General features: G+C 55.6%; 7 protein-coding genes across 7 annotated transcripts; 3 read left to right on the forward strand and 4 right to left on the reverse strand.

Moving 5' to 3' along the window:
- Positions 1-246: 246 nt before the first annotated feature.
- On the reverse strand, positions 247-1,109 carry BROUX77_001632 (uncharacterized protein; the record flags this gene model as incomplete). The annotated part of the gene is made up of 4 exons (XM_073746083.1): positions 247-488; positions 548-846; positions 965-999; positions 1,068-1,109. 4 exons carry the CDS (start codon positions 1,107-1,109, stop codon positions 247-249), a joined length of 618 nt encoding a protein of 205 aa, XP_073606714.1.
- Positions 1,110-1,675: 566 nt separating this feature from the next.
- On the reverse strand, positions 1,676-2,446 carry BROUX77_001633 (uncharacterized protein; the record flags this gene model as incomplete). The annotated part of the gene is made up of 3 exons (XM_073746084.1): positions 1,676-1,783; positions 1,853-2,139; positions 2,425-2,446. 3 exons carry the CDS (start codon positions 2,444-2,446, stop codon positions 1,676-1,678), a joined length of 417 nt encoding a protein of 138 aa, XP_073606715.1.
- Positions 2,447-3,730: 1,284 nt separating this feature from the next.
- BROUX77_001634 (uncharacterized protein) lies at positions 3,731-4,741 on the reverse strand (the record flags this gene model as incomplete). Its single annotated transcript, XM_073746085.1, has 4 exons — positions 3,731-3,767; positions 3,854-4,218; positions 4,299-4,460; positions 4,556-4,741. 4 exons carry the CDS (start codon positions 4,739-4,741, stop codon positions 3,731-3,733), a joined length of 750 nt encoding a protein of 249 aa, XP_073606716.1.
- Positions 4,742-5,385: 644 nt separating this feature from the next.
- Positions 5,386-7,192, forward strand: BROUX77_001635 (uncharacterized protein; the record flags this gene model as incomplete). The annotated part of the gene is made up of 3 exons (XM_073746086.1): positions 5,386-5,398; positions 5,466-5,662; positions 5,726-7,192. The coding sequence occupies 3 exons, from the start codon at positions 5,386-5,388 to the stop codon at positions 7,190-7,192; spliced, it is 1,677 nt and encodes a 558-aa protein (XP_073606717.1).
- Positions 7,193-7,603: 411 nt separating this feature from the next.
- BROUX77_001636 (uncharacterized protein) lies at positions 7,604-11,083 on the forward strand (the record flags this gene model as incomplete). The annotated part of the gene is made up of 1 exon (XM_073746087.1): positions 7,604-11,083. The coding sequence occupies one exon, from the start codon at positions 7,604-7,606 to the stop codon at positions 11,081-11,083; it is 3,480 nt and encodes a 1,159-aa protein (XP_073606718.1).
- Positions 11,084-11,691: 608 nt separating this feature from the next.
- BROUX77_001637 (uncharacterized protein) lies at positions 11,692-13,101 on the reverse strand (the record flags this gene model as incomplete). Its single annotated transcript, XM_073746088.1, has 1 exon — positions 11,692-13,101. The coding sequence occupies one exon, from the start codon at positions 13,099-13,101 to the stop codon at positions 11,692-11,694; it is 1,410 nt and encodes a 469-aa protein (XP_073606719.1).
- A 1,453-nt stretch (positions 13,102-14,554) lies between these two features.
- BROUX77_001638 (uncharacterized protein) lies at positions 14,555-15,271 on the forward strand (the record flags this gene model as incomplete). The annotated part of the gene is made up of 1 exon (XM_073746089.1): positions 14,555-15,271. The coding sequence occupies one exon, from the start codon at positions 14,555-14,557 to the stop codon at positions 15,269-15,271; it is 717 nt and encodes a 238-aa protein (XP_073606720.1).
- Positions 15,272-15,379: the final 108 nt, after the last annotated feature.

The following is a 15,379-nucleotide window of genomic DNA, read 5'->3' on the forward strand; positions in this document are numbered from 1 at the left end:
ACGCTTACCACGTCAAGACATCAGCTATAACTATAGTTCTTGGGGCTAGCTGTCTGTAACTTTTTCAAGCCCCAGTTAATCATCACATTTCACCAAGTTTGAACACTACATGAAAACCGCCGTCTGGAGATGCTGTCGAATATCAACCTAACCCTATTTGTTTTTTAAGTCTTTAATATTCTGATTTTGTTGGTAACCCTTTGTATGTATATGCGCCAGTCTAAACCCTAGCCTAGTTCCCCCTCTCTATGACAACTTGAAAGCCTTGGCCACCTCGATACCCTCAGCAAGCATTCCGATCCGCGCATCAATTGCACAGCCTTCGGCTTCCAGTCTCTTGCACTCGGCAAAGAGATTGTTTAACGGCACAAAGAAGACCTCGATGAACTCCTCCTCCTCAAGCTGCGGCTTCGGGTTCTGGTTCTCGGGCAGCGACATGTCGACGGTCATGTGAACAGTGCGCAGGTTAGTGTTGCAGAAGCCAGGGTCTATAAAACGCAGGTTAGATACGGCATAACGCTCTCTAGTTTGGGTCTAGAAGACTTACCGTTGAACATGATGGGGGACACGTCCTTGACTGTGCCGATGTAGCCCGTCTCCTCTTTGAGCTCGCGGACCGCAGCCTGCTCCGCTGTCTCGCCGGCGTCAATCAGGCCGGCGGGGATCTCGATGCAAACACGCTCTACGGGCGGGCGGTACTGCTTCTGCAGCATAATCTCGGGGCCGCTCTCTCTCTGGAGAATGGCCACGATGCCGACGCCGTCAATCTCGCCGTCCTTGGGCCGTGTGGTACGCTCAGCAGACTCCCAGGTGCGCTGGGTGCCGGTTGGGTCTACATACGTGCATCTGTGTGAGGAAAGTGTTAGGGCAGCTGAAGAGTCACAGGTCTTTGGGGCAGTCAGGATATCGGGAGATGAAGTGCCATGCTTCCACAATGTAATATGTGGTGTGAGATGAAACTTACTTGACTAGCCGGGTCCATACCGCCTCGCTTTCAGGCTAGAGCAATGCTGGTGTTAGAACCTGCTGAGAAAATAATTGGCAATGCAGAGAGTGGGCAAACTTGCAAGCTTAGTATAGGAAACGTGTTTAGAGTCACCGGGAGACATTGTGGTGCAGACCTTGGAGCAAAATCAAGGTAGTGTTAATAAAATGGCAGATTAGAAAAGACTAAGGACGCTTTAGGCTTTTAAGCTTCAGATTCAGTCAGGGCTGCAGCTTAATCTGTCTATGGATTGAGTGGGGATAAGACCAAGACTGCTTGGAAAGGAGCAAGAAAACGGTGTTTGAAGATGTGAAAAAAACGAAAAAAAAAGAAAGGAAAAAAAAAAGAAGAAAAACGGCCTGGGACTTAGATGCTAGATTTCTTCTACACAGAAAGTGCACAACTACGAACTAGCGGTCACCGTTTCACAACACACGAGGTCACGCCCGCACCACATCAGGCAGCCTGAGCTGTCCCTCCCCGGTCTCCTTGTATGTATACATACATAGTTAGTTAGCTAACTACAAGGAGTTGGATACACATCCATGTCATGCACCACAGACACAGACACATGCAAAAGTAGACTTGCTGTTCTCATAACTAGTTAACCATCTGAATTAACAAACAATCGACTCGCCTAACCGTCTATCCCAAACTCTCTGAACATCTCCTTTGCATCGTCACACCACGTCACGTGTGTCTTGCAGCTGCCGCCGCAAACTGCTCAGCCTGAAGTCTTTCCAGCTCCTCCATCGAGAGACCGCTCGACGCCAGCTTGCTGCCCTTCTTTTCACGGCCCTACAAAAGCACAAACATCGTGTCAGCAAGTCTCAGTGAATCGCACAAGCAAAGGCCACTGCAACCTACCTTCTGGACCTCTTTGTGTTCGTTGGCTGCCTCTAGCACAGCCGGGACATAGTCCGAGAAGCCCAGCTGCTCCAGTGCCTTGGTGATGTGGTCGCAGGCAATGGTCTTCTTGGCCTCCTTTTCCGAGATCTCGTTGGCCTCAGATGACACGAGCGTAATAAACTCAACACAACATTCAATCAGAAGGTCACGCGTCTCCTTGGCAAAGGACATGCCCGTCGACGGCGGCAGGATCTCCGATACAATCTTCTGCACCGTGGCCTTGGGCAGGCTGAGATCGTCGTTGTCTTGAGGAGAATGGTAAGTATAGGACTCGTATGTTCAGTTTAGTGTATAAAGTGCGCCGACTGCAGCTATGCAGCTTTTGTCCCGTTTTGTCATGTGTGATTTGGTTTTCATGCGGCATCATCTCACTGCATCAGTCAGTAGACGAGCAGACAATATATAAAATGGAAAACAGGCCACAGCGCATTGCAAAGCGGAAGCACTCCCGGCGTCAACCCGGCTTACGTCCGGATGCCGATGCGGCGGCGCCGGTGGGGGCGGGGATGGAACGGGGGCTGCTGACATACTGCCAAATTCGTGGTCGGACATGGCGAAAGAGAGGGCCTCTCGGTAAGTGTTTCCGTTGACCGAAAATCAAGCCAAGTTGGTGGTCTGAAAGCCAAAAAAAAAAGCACGCTTGTGCACAGAATGCTTTAGGAGCAAAAGAGCGATGGCCAGCAGTGATGTCAATCGCTGCATATAAAAAGAAATCGGCTTGATCCAAGCAGTACAAGCCCAGGTCTCTCTTCTTCACACCTGGCCAAAGATGAGGGAACCGTTGCTCTTTTATCTATTTCTCTCCCCTTCCCTCCACTAAAACAACTGCTTATATGGCATGCGTTTTTTTGGCTTTGCAGGGGGCAAGGCAAGAAACAAGCCAGTGCCGCCACACCTCAGACATGTGCAGTGCAGCGTGGCGCATGAGGCGCCTTATCCACACTTCCCGTCCTTGAGCAAGGGCCAGCCGCCTGCCCCGGTACAGACTTATCGATATGCATATATCAGGACTGCGACAGTGGGCCCAGAAAAAAGTTCGAACTTCTTCGCCCATAAATTGAAGCCAGTTGCCGGTTGGACATATTATTTGTCCTTCTTCTTCTCCTTCTCTTCAACATTCCATTGCAACTGGCGCCTCCTAACAGAGGCGTCAGTCCCTGAGAGGGGACGAGAGAAGTTGCTCAACGAGCGGGCGAGTCCTCAAGGACTTGCTTTTATTCTGAGCAACTTTGTCCAATCGGTGTGGCTGGCTTCTCTCACCCTCTCGAGATCTCATCAGGTAAGACAGAGCCATCTCTAAAATCACCATCCTTCTTTTCTTCCTCCTTTTATGATGAATAAGTTGTCGCCCCAGGCTTATGGAGGTTTCTGCCTCAATGCTGATTGACTTGTCTATGCCAAACGACGTTTCTGATCCCCTTCCCAAATCAACATTTGTTTGTTTTAGCTTGAACTCGGTTCTTGAATCACAGCTAACAAGTCTTTTCAGACCCTTATAGGAGACCGTTGCGTAAAAAAATAGATATTGGCGAGCCGACCAACCGTGCTCTTTAGCCTAGCATTCGTAGAAATATGAAATGGGTACGTTATCTAAACCCGCGCTCAACTCTCTACATTCTCTCCCTTCCAAATGATGTAAAACATACATTCGTGCTATCCGAACTTTTCAATTTCATGTGGAATAAGTTACTTTTCATCTTTCGCCTGATTTGGAACCAACCCATACACTTATCACATTGCGCCTAGTGTCCTAAACCACACCTGCTAACGTCGTGTAAAGAAAACTAGAATCTATCGCTCAATTACACACATGTATACACGTAGGTATTCGTTGGTTTACGGGGCATATGAAGCCAGCGTAGGGTCGGTAATACTGTACGAGAAAAGAATATCAAGTCAGCCATTGAACGTCCAAGTCCACACAAAATCATGATCCGTGTTACACCAAAATATACATACCGAAGAACCTTTCCATTCAATTCTTTATCCTGCTTTGTGACAATGTTTGCCACAACGCTGCCCACCCATTCGGGCTTCAGCAATTTGTCGGTCTCGTGCAAGTCAACAAAACGCGCCAGCTGCTTGGCGTCCATCTGGTCAGACGCCCGGATTTGCGCCTGCATATCGGTGGCGACAACACCGGGTGCCAGGGCAAAACTTGTGATATCCGGCTCCTCGGCCGCCAGATGAGCCGAAAGCGAATTGACAGCCGCTTTGGACGAGCCGTAAGCGCCCCAGCTGATGTAGTTGTTGGTGGCAGCACCTGATGAGATCCAAAGCATCATGCCTTTGGATGTACGCAGCGCCGGGATGGCAAATTTGGCCTGGTGTATTACGTGAGAGGAGTCAATATGTAACCCTTGACAACATGCGTTTGAGAAAGGGAGCGCGCTGAGGGACATACCAGAGCAACACCACTAAACACGTTGATGTCATACAGGGACTTCCACTCTTCAAGAGGGGCATCGGCAAGCTTTTTGACAGGCGCAAGCAAGCCGTGGTTTACGACGACACCATCAAGGCCACCAAATGTAGCCACGGCGAGATCAACCAGCCGAGAAGCAAGCTATGTAACAGCAGTTAGTCAGTCAGATCTAGTCAGATCCATATGGAACAGCACTCGGACGGTTCTCGTGACACGACATTGTCTCCAGCACGTACCGAAAAATCTGCCATGTCACCAACCAAGTACGCCACACGATCAGGGGCTGTCTGCTTCAGCTTTGCAAGCTCACCGGCACTGCGTGCGGTGACTACGACTTTGTGGTTGGCCGCAATAAGAGCTTGAGCTATGCTGAAACCGATACCACGGCTGGCACCGGTGACGAGAATGACCTTGGCTGACATGAGGGGTGGGTGGGAAAGAGACGCAGCTGTCTTGTTGCTACTTGTGTTTTGAAGGTAAGCGAACTCGGTGAGAAATGCTGCAGACAGTATGAGGAAAGATTTGCCTTTGACGTTGACTTGTTGTCAGTGGGGGGGGGGGGTTGTGTCATGGGAATTCTCCCTTGTCACCTTGTGATTTTTAGCGGAAAGATTCTCCCCCGACCCCACACAGGTATCCTATAAAGCTGCTTTTTCAACAAACTTTCCAACGAAGTCAGCCTTCATAGCTCAGTTGGCAGAGCGCGACACTAGTAATGTCGAGGTCAGCGGTTCAAATCCGCTTGAAGGCAATTCACATTTCCTCCTCAATGATGAGGTTCTTCTTTTTCAATCGTGAAGTTGGAATTAACCCTATTTCTGACGCTCTCTTTGGGTCCCGTGACTAAATTCATAAGCTCGTCCTTCGCGCATGCTGAAGTTACGCCAATCCTTTCTGCCAACTTTTCTTTCTTCCGGTCCCACGATCACCAGACTTCTGGAGGCTCATCTGGCCGTGGTTTTTCGCAACCTTCCCTCCTACAACCCTCGGGGGGGTACCTTTGAGGTCGGCCTCCCCCCCCTCGAGCCTATGCTGAGGGTCTCACGAGGACAGCAACACGATCCTAATGCTGCTGCCAGGTAAATAAAGAATCAATCAATCAAACGATATACATTTTCATTCACCAACATTTTCCTCCATTTTCAGAGGGCACCTTCGACATTTCGACCAAGCTAACAGCTACCATTATTGCAAACTACTTTACTTTATTTTCGCCCCCGGCAGGTCCTGTCATCCCTAAGATGATCGCGTCCGTCCACGCGCCCGCGCCCGCCGCGCCCGCGTCCGCGCCTCCGTCATTGACGTATGCGCAGGCCACCTCGCCCGCCAGCGACCCCTCCCCCGTGCCCACCACTGTCCCCTCCTCCGCGTCGTTCTCGCCGAACCTCGCCGGCCAGGCCCCTTAGGGGCTCCCCTCTTCCGTCGCGCGCGTCGCGACAGGCGCAAAACGCGTCAGGAGCGAAGACGCGCCCCTCCCCCAAGAGGCTCACTACGCTCCCATCTCGCTCCCCGTCGGCCCCGTAAAGGCTCTAGCCGACGCCCTCCGCAACCAGAAAGACGCGGAAGCAGCAACCCGTGATAGGATGCTGAACACTTTCTCGGCCATGGCCGACAACTGCCTGGCCGCAATGGCCCCGCAGGCCAGCGCGCACGAGTCGACGCGCAAACTTCTAGACTTCCTGCAACAGGGTCTTCTAGACACCCTCCAGCACGCCATGACAGGCGCGCCCCAGCCTCCCCCCAACCGTGCCCCTCGCGACACGACCCCCTCCCCGGCGCCGCAACGCGAGCGCCCCGCCCGCCCATCGACCCCGTCAGAGGCACCATCAGCCCGCGACCCCCCTGCTGCCGCTCCCGCAGCGCCCACCGAGTCCTTGGATAAGGAATCCTGGAGCACCGTCGCCCGCAAGGGCAAAAAAGCGTCCAAGGCTGCCCAGCCCGCGGCTCCCTCGGCCGGAGCCCCCAAGCCCAGACAGGGCAAAGCCAGCGTGGTCCCTGAAAAGGCCACCCCCGCCGACAACCGCCTCTTCGTGGTTGTGCCCACCGATTCCCCCCTCCGGAAGCTCTCGCCGGCTTACATCGTAACGAAGGCCAACGCGGGCATCCCCCGCGGCGAGGGCGCAGGCACCGCCACCGCCACCAAGACGGGCTTTGCCCTGACAGCCGTCCGTGACGTCGGCAAATTCCTCAGCCACGCTGAGCGCATCCGCGCCAACCTGACTGCGGAGAAGGTCCACAAGAGGGACGCTTGGTCCAAGTACATCGTACACGGACTGCCAACCTCGATCACGGTCGAGGACCCCAAGACCCCTGGCGCCGTGATGCTCCACCGGGTCACCCTAGACGATGTCCGTCAGGATATCGAACAGGCCTTTGGAGTCGTCTCCGCCAGCGCCACGCTGTCGAAGTACGTTGGCAAGGCGGGCGTGCCCACCTTCCGCGCCCACATCGCCTTCCACGAAGGCCTTGTGGCCCCGTCTGCGGTTCCCCGTCGCGTAGCGACACTCGGAGAGCTGCACATGGTCTCCCCTGACAACACCCTGGAGCGTTTCCCGTTCTGCACACGCTGCCGGGCCCGCCACTTTGACCGCAAATGCCCGGCCGACACCGTGACGTCGTCCTCGACCCCGGCAGCCGCCGCCCAGGGAGACAAGGTACCGTCCCCTAAGCCCGCCCAAGCGCCACTCGTGGCCGACAACACCACCACCCAGCCCCAGCCGTCGACACAGGACAAGAGCCCTTCAAGCCCCCAGGCTCCCCCATCCTCCGTCTCCTCGTCGCCCAGCCAGCCCTCCTCCCTGCCCACCTCCAGCGAATCCTCTGAAACACAGGACTCAATGCAGGTAGACGACAACGTCGAGGAAGTTCTGTAAATGTTAGGAAACCCTAACTCTACAGTACTGAACATAATTTCGGCGAATGTACAGAGGTCCTGGACCTGTGCACAGGCGTTGCTACAGAAGGCGCATGAAGACCAGGTGAACGTGGTCTGCCTCCAAGAGGCCCCGTCAGGCGCAGATCCGGGGAACAGAACGTTTCCCAGACACCCCTCCTATCAGGCAATTGTCCCGGAGGGTAACTGGCGCTCGAAACCCCGAGTTGCCACATACGTATCGACAAATAGGCGCGGTCTTCGCTTCCAGAAGGCGTACATGAGGGAGGAGCACCCAGACATGGTCATGGTTGAGGTGGTACACGGAGGACACTCATACACCATCGTCAACCTCTACAACGCGGGGGCAGGTTCTTCCCGCACGGGCGAAGCGCTTCACCTTCTCACAAGGATGCAGCCGGGACCACGCTCGGTGATTACTGGGGATTTCAACCTACACCACAGTGCTTGGAACCCCCGTAGCGCCTCGGACGATCTGGATGCAGAGCTCCTGCTGTCATGGATGGAAGAGAGGGCACTGCTGCTCGGTAACGCTGATGGAGAACCCACCCACGAGTCAGGCAGCGTCATTGACCTGGCGATCTTCTCGGCGCCTTTGTTCGCGCTAGGCGCGACCGCCGAGCTCAGAGACGAGTACACCTGCGGGAGCGACCATTTCCCAATGACAATTACTCTGCCACTTGCCGACCAGCCGACGGCTGCAGCCCCTCCTGGGCGACTCGTCATGGACAAGATGGACAGGAAGAAGTTCACTGCAGCCTGCAAAGCGGGGGTGCCCTTGATGGACGCCCTAGTCGCAGGTATACGCAGGAGACCTTTGTCCCGGGCGGAAAAAACTCAACACGTGGATGACTTCGCACGGACTCTTCAGGAAGTCATTCTCGGAGCCCTCGACGCGTCGACACCCAGGTCGCTCGGCAAGGCCAAAAGTTTCCCCTGGTGGGACAAAGATTGCAGGGAGGCAAGCGCAGAACAGCAGTCAGCCAAGCACCGTGTCAACAACGCCGACTCAGAGACTGCGGAACGGGAGGCGAGAAAGGATCGCAGAGAAGCCAAGAAGCGGCTGGGCATGGTCCTCAAGAAAGCTGCGGGAAACTTCTACGACAACAGGGTCGCCAAGGCCACGCAAGCGCGAGACATTTTCCAGATTGTCAAGTGGAGAACTAAACCGCCCGCTCGACCATCGCCAGCGCTAGCGCCGGTAGAGGGTGCAGAAGCCACGGTGCAGGACACCACAGAGAAGATTGCACTTCTCCGCAGCGTGCATATGCCATCCTCTCGCCCGGGTGACTTGCCCCCTCCAGACTTGTCGCAAGCCCCAGTCGGGACCGAGCCGATCACGAAGCACGAGGTCAAAGCTGCTTTGTGGAAGCCTCAGAACACCGCGCCCGGTCTAGACAGCCTCTCCAACAACGCCCTGAAGCTAGCCTGGCCCGCTCTGGGGAAGCAGATCACTTATCTTTTCAAGGTCAGTTTTTCCTGGGGGCTCCACCCTTCCCCCTTCAAGCAAGCGAAGGTGATTGCCCTCGCCAAGCCAAACAAGAAGGACCGGTCGTCGCCGCGCTCCTACCGGCTCATCTCGCTGCTGCCAACTCTGGCCAAGTGCTTGGAAAGGATTGTTGCCCGCCGACTCTCGCTCTGGGCCCTAGAGAAGGGACACATTGGGGACAACTACGCTGGGGCGGTGCCTGGGCGTAGCGCCGAAGACATGTGTCTGAGTCTGGTTGAGTCTCTAGAGTACTACATGGACCGCCAGATGGAATCCTCAGTCTTGACGTTCGATGTCAAGGGAGCTTTTGATGCAGTGCAGCCGCACCGCATGGTACAACGTCTGGTCGATCTGGATTGCCCGGCCGAGACATGCCGATGGGTATCCTCGTTCCTCTCGGACCGCAAGGCCTCGTTGGTGCTCGATGGCGTTGACGATCTTCAGCCCACAGGAGGGAGCCTACCCCAAGGCTCGCCAATTTCTCCCATCTTGTTCATGCTCTTCATGGCACCACTCTTCAGGATGGCCCTCCCGTGCTCCCTCCGCGGCTATGCGGACGACGGCTGCCTGGTCAGCTCAGGCTCGTCTCTGGCAGCCAACTGCTCGGTGCTGTCCCACACCCTCAACATTGTCAACAACTGGTGTGTGAGGAACGGCATGATGCTCGACCTTGCCAAGTCGGAACTCCTCCACGTGACGCGCAAGCGCCACGGCCAAAACCCGGGTCTTCTACTCCCCGATAGCGGCTCACTAGATGCCATAGACCCCAAGGATACCCTACGATGGCTCGGCGTGCGTTGGTCACGCAACCTGTCCTTCGTGCCGCACATCCGCGACGTCGCCCAGAGGACGGCACCCACCATACGCGGCATTCAGATTCTGTCTGGTTGCTGGAAGGGGGCCCCGGTGAAAGGCGCCCTCACGGCAGTCCGCTCTTGTGTGGTGAACAAGCTCGCCTACGCCGCCGCCGTCTGGTGGAACCACGGAGCCGGGACAACTAGCCAACCCCGTGGGCTGAAGCAGGCCGTGGCACTCCTGGATCGCACAGTCCGCCGAGGTCTGCGTGCGGCACTCCCGCTATATTGCACAACCCCATGCGCTATATACAACCTAGCGTCCGGTTTCCCGCCAATGAGTTTTGTCCTAGACAGCCGCCTTGGTTCGGCCGGACTTAGGGCCACTCTCGCGCAGCCAAACCACCCGCTCGGAACGACAGCCACAAACTGGGGTAGAATAGGGAGGCTCAAGATGCTGCTCCCGCACAGCCTGGCCACAAACTACCCGGCCCCCTTCACGGGCGCGCCTGCATCATCTCGCCCCCATTTACAGGGTGACAAGAAGGCTGCAGCTGCGGCGCACCTAGCCTTGGTACGCTCCTCTTCCCCCTCGGACCTCTGGATATACACAGACGGATCCAAGCTGGGAGAGGGCCGGGTCGGCGCTGGGTGGGCGATCATTCGGGACGAGACAGTCCTGGACACGGGCAACTGCCCGATTCCTTTCCACGCCGAGGTTCATGACGCCGAGGTGATGGCCATTGCCAGAGCCCTGGAAAAAGTAGACTCGTGGGTGAAACCACAGTGCCGCAAGGTCTGGGTCTGCTCCGACAACCTCGCCGCGGTGTACCGCCTCACGACATGGGGCGCGAAGCCCGGAACCTCCGAAGAGCTTCTCCGGAGGGCCCAAACGATTTGCGCCGACTGGATTGGCCAAAGCCCTGACCACCCAGGTCCTAGACCGTGGCCAGATGGTGCCCCCGCTGTGGAAGTGATTTGGGTCCCGGGACACTCCGACGTCTGGGGCAACGAGCTCGCGGACCGACAAGCCAAGATAGGCGCCGAGAGGGCCTACACGCCCGTAGGGATGTCTCTTTCCTGGGCCCGCAGCCATTTCCGCGCCTGCATCACCACTGAGTTCCGCACCTGGTGGTCGAATGAAGGTTGTGCAAACAGACCGCACCTGAGCCGACCTCTCGAGGCTCCTAAGAAGGCCTGGAAAAGCCTTCTTGACGACACTGAGCGCAAGCTCGCCCGCGCTGTCCTGACAGCACTTTCTGGTCACGGAGATTACGCAGACTACCACCGCCGCTTCAATCACTTGAACGCTGTGCTAACCTGCCCCCTCTGCGACGCTGAGACCACCCCGGAGCACATTTGGGTCTGCCCCCGCAACCCTCAACGGATGTCTAAGGGCTTCTTCCAGAAGCTCATAGCCACCAAGAGTGGAGCCATCTGGCTGGCATCTAAAGCAGCCAAGAGTCCTCCGGTGCTTCTAGCACACCACCGTGCGGTAACGGGAATGGTCCCGCAGGAAGGGGACTCCCCAGTTCGCCCTCCACCCGACCCTCCACCGCCTGGTCCGACCCTGCCCGGGGCAGCTTAGCCTCTGGGGCCCAATCTTTTTTCGCGCAACCGCGCTACCAACCCTTTGGCGTAAATACGCCGCCAACCCCCCTTTTTTCTTATTTTGCACAAATATTTTTATCACTACATTGGCGGTGAGACCAGGACTCTGGGTCTTGTGGACAAATGACAGCCTCTGCGCTGGGCAGGTGGGAGACCTCCTGTCATTACACTTTGTGTGGGTGGTTTCTGCATGCATGGTTTGGATTTTGACTTCTGTTTTTGTATGTAATTTCTGGTACTACTTGTAGTCCCCTGTCGTATGCCGAGAATACCTCGCGAGTAGACAGGTAAAATAAAGACAATCAAATCGAATCTTTTGTTTTTGCAGGCCCGAGAGGGCTTGTGTCCGCCTCGCGGCGAACCGTGTAATGCTTTTCGCGTAGTTTAGTCACGTCAAATAAAGTCGGGTCAAAAAATTTCACACTCACACTCACAACGTTGGATGAGGTCGGATCTGTATATATTGCGGGAAAGATATTGTCCTGCACCATGTATGAGAAAACGCAATAACACCAATATAAAGAACGCCGTTCCCAAGCCCGATGATGGAGAAAAACCAAAGAAACACAAAATGATAGAATGATTTTAATCTTCAACTCCGCCATCACTCCCATCAGCGGCAGGCCTGGTATGCCGTATGCTAATGTTCCCACTCGGCGCTGGTGACACACAGCACGCCGTGCCAGGACTTTGTTCGCGCTCTGGTCGATCATCGTCTGTAGCTCCCAGTATTTCTGGGCTTGTAGCCCTAGGCAATAAAGAATCAGGTCCAACTATAGGTGATCCTGCCAGTGGACCTAAACCATCGGGTGTATCAGCTTCATGGCGACGTATGAGTACTGGTGAAAATGGGCGGACGCCACGTGAGCGATTGAATTCAGCGCCAGCCATAAATGAGTCATCTCCAGGGCTTCCGCAATTTGGTGGTGGCGATGCAGCAGCAGATACGGATACTGAAGCAGTCTCAGCAACATCAGCTGCAAGAATGCTCATGGGTGGCAAGATACTGAATAGCGCGGGTTCGGCAGTTGGTGTACCAGCAGTTGGCGTAGCAGTATGAAGCAGACTGGCTGCGGATGCTGACGCACCTAGCAAGACACCCCCGGTATCAGCTAGTGTTCCCCGCAAGGCCTCATCGTCAGGCGCAAACAGATCCTGACCCTTCTCTAGGACATCATCCAGGCCACCACCAGCCCAGCCCTTGCGCGCGAGCGCATCAAAGATGTCTACTTCGGCGCGCACCAGGCTACAGGCAGAGTCGACGATGGCGGCGCTGGCGTGCTGGCTCTCGCGCAGCAACGTAGTGGCATGGGCGCTGTGTAAGGATGTCAGGCCGTCTAGCTTGTGGGTCAACTGCACAAGGTGGGCACGGAAGGCACTGACGTGACGGCGGCGCTGCTTATGCAGCTTCAGTCCATCTGCTTCCAAACGTCGGATATCGCGGCTTTTCTCAGCCACAGCGCGTTGATACACCGCTTCCTCCTCCTCAACATCCTGCCGCCACTTGTCTAGCTCATGCAACAAAGGCACCTCAAACGACCGATACACCGTCTCACTCAGGATTTGCTGGTGATTGGCAATCAACTGATGCACACCGGCGGCCACTAGCAGTAGATCGGCAGTACAAGTGCCCTTAGCAACGGCAGCAGCAGCGGAGGCGACAGGAACAGCGTCAACGGCGTCGGCGCGGGCTTCTTTGAGACGGGCACATGACTCAAGGGCAGCACCAAAGGCTGAGGCCGACGATGAAAGCGTGGCTAGGGCTATACGATACGACTTCGCGGTGGCTAGGAGGTCTCCGTACGCATCTTGACTTTGAGCAAGGTCGGCTTTGGTAAGGAGAGAGTGAGCAGCACGGGGGGGAGGCGGCGCCGGAACGGTGTATTGTGAGACGGGCCGGGTGGTTGAGGCGACCGAATACCCAGGTGAGCAGGGTAGTGGTGGAGGCGCAGCAGAAGAAGACGGGGTTCCAGGGCGGGACGTCGAGGGGACCATGGCGGGGGATCTGACTCGGGTGGTTCTTATCGGCGGCGATTGAAGGGGCCGGGCAGTGGCAAGAAGGATGGGATCAAGGCTGCGTGATACAAGAGCGCAGGCTTGTACTTGTACATAAAAGAGGAGGGAGACCGAGGCGCAATATAGGGCGAACAAGGCACGACGGATTGAGCGGATTACGTGAGGCTGTTGGGACGGACTAGTGCGCCATGGCGGAGGCCGTGGCCAAGTAAACAAAGCGAGTACGCCAAGTAAACAAAAAAGAACTGAAGCTCAAAGATGGCGGCAAAACGGGGCATGGAATAATTTCTGCGTATCAGCGCATGGGCGAGAGGGAGAGAAAAGACGAGACGAGACAGGAAGCACGAGCCAGATGCTAGAGAAACAGAACTCAGAACAGAATGTCTTGGGTCAGTGGTGGTGAGCAAGTGCCTGTAGAAGGTTCAGAGCTGCAGTCTCTAGGGGGTTTTAGCGAGTTGGCGCTGAAACGGAGCTTGTTAATGATGTAGATTAGGCGATTCTGAATGATGATAAAACCAAGCGTGCAAGGCCTGCTCGATGTTCTATTTTTAGGATTTCTAAAGGGGCAGCATGAGTGTCATAACCCTGTAATGTGGTATCTAACCCTACGAACCATAAATAACTTGTGAGAGATAAACTACATTTCGGCCCCACGCCCTTTGGCGAGTATCAATTTGTTGACTTGAAGGTTTGCAGTTTAGATGGCTTCTTACCGGCACAAGGAGTGGCTCTTGATACAATACATGTAGCCTCCCAATTGAGGCTTGCCATTTTATGTCGAAAATGCCGCGGTTTCTCTTGCAATAGCTGTTGCTGTCAAGTGTCAAGTATTTTCTAGGTTGGATAGGGTTAGCAAAGTTTTGTAAGTTACTGAAAAGGAGGTTTTCTGTGTGTGTGACGTGGCACAATATCTTCAAAGGCTCAAATACCTAAATAACAAGGCCAGTATCGCAACAAGTCCCAGGAGACAAGCCTTCATAGCTCAGTTGGCAGAGCGCGACACTAGTAATGTCGAGGTCAGCGGTTCAAATCCGCTTGAAGGCAATATACTCGGTGGGGATCTCATCCTGAGATCATTTCATTGCCTTGATAGCTCAGTTGGCAGAGCGCGACACTAGTACAGCTTCATGCAGACATGAATTATACGCCTCATTTTCCAGCAATGGATACGTGGGGGATGTAGATGACTTCTAGTCATGTCGAGGTCAGCGGTTCAAATCCGCTTCGAGGCAGCTATACTACACCAAGTTTTTTTAATCTCTGTCCCTTTTCTTTTTTTTGTATCGACATCAACCCACTGGCGGACGGGTATTGATTGTATGTAGAACCGCATGGTCAAACGACTGGCGGCGACAATCTCGCCGCAGTGAACCGGCTCACGTCTCGCTACGCCAAGCCGGGCACCTCCGAGCAGTATCTGAGGCGCGCCCAGATGATCTGCGCAAGCTGGATCAGACCGCACCCAGAGCGGCCACGACCAAGGCCCTGGCCCGACGGCCCACCCGAGGTAGAGGCTATTTGGGTCCCGGGCCACTCCGACATCGCGGGCAATGAGCTCGCAGATGAGCAAGCAAAGCTAGGGGCCAGGACAAACACCTGGCTGGACGGCATGTCGCTCTCCTGGGCCCGCCACTATTTCCGCTCCCGTCTCGACTCTGCTTTCCGCGCCTGGTGGGCAGAGGAGGGACGCGCCATCAGACCCCATCTGCACCGCCCAGTTGAACCCCCCAAGAAGGCTTGGTCAAGTCTCCTTGACGAGACCGATCGCAAGCTCGCCCGCGCAGTGCTGACTGCTCTGTCCGGCCATGGCGACTTTGCGGCCTACCATCGCCGCTTCGAACATGTGGACGCCGTGCTCTCCTGCCCCCTTTGCGGATCGGAGACCGCCCCAGAACATGTTTGGGTCTGCCTCCGGAACCCACAGCGGGTGTCCCGCAGCTTCTTCCAGAAGTTGATAGGCACCAAGCGCGGGGCCACCTGGCTGGCCGCCAAGGCAGCTAAAGCACCCACTGTGCTGCTCGCCCACCGCCGTGCGAGGACTGAGGTGCATCCACAGGCCGCCGACCCTCCCGCTCGCTCCCCGTCGAGCCTACCACCGCCCGCCCCTCCACCTCCCAGTGCGGGGGCTCCCCCGGGCCTCTCGGCTTAGCGCGCGCGCTGCCACTCTCGTCTGTTTGCTCGTTCTCCCTTTCTCTCTACTTCCTGTCTTCCCTTTGTTGTTTCCTTTGTATTTGTTTTTATGTTTTGCCTGCATCAG

The sequence above is a fragment of the Berkeleyomyces rouxiae genome, assembly GCF_048999995.1.
Source record: "Berkeleyomyces rouxiae strain 22BRR77 chromosome Unknown BrBRR77_ptg000002l, whole genome shotgun sequence".
NCBI classification, from domain to species: domain Eukaryota; kingdom Fungi; phylum Ascomycota; class Sordariomycetes; order Microascales; family Ceratocystidaceae; genus Berkeleyomyces; species Berkeleyomyces rouxiae.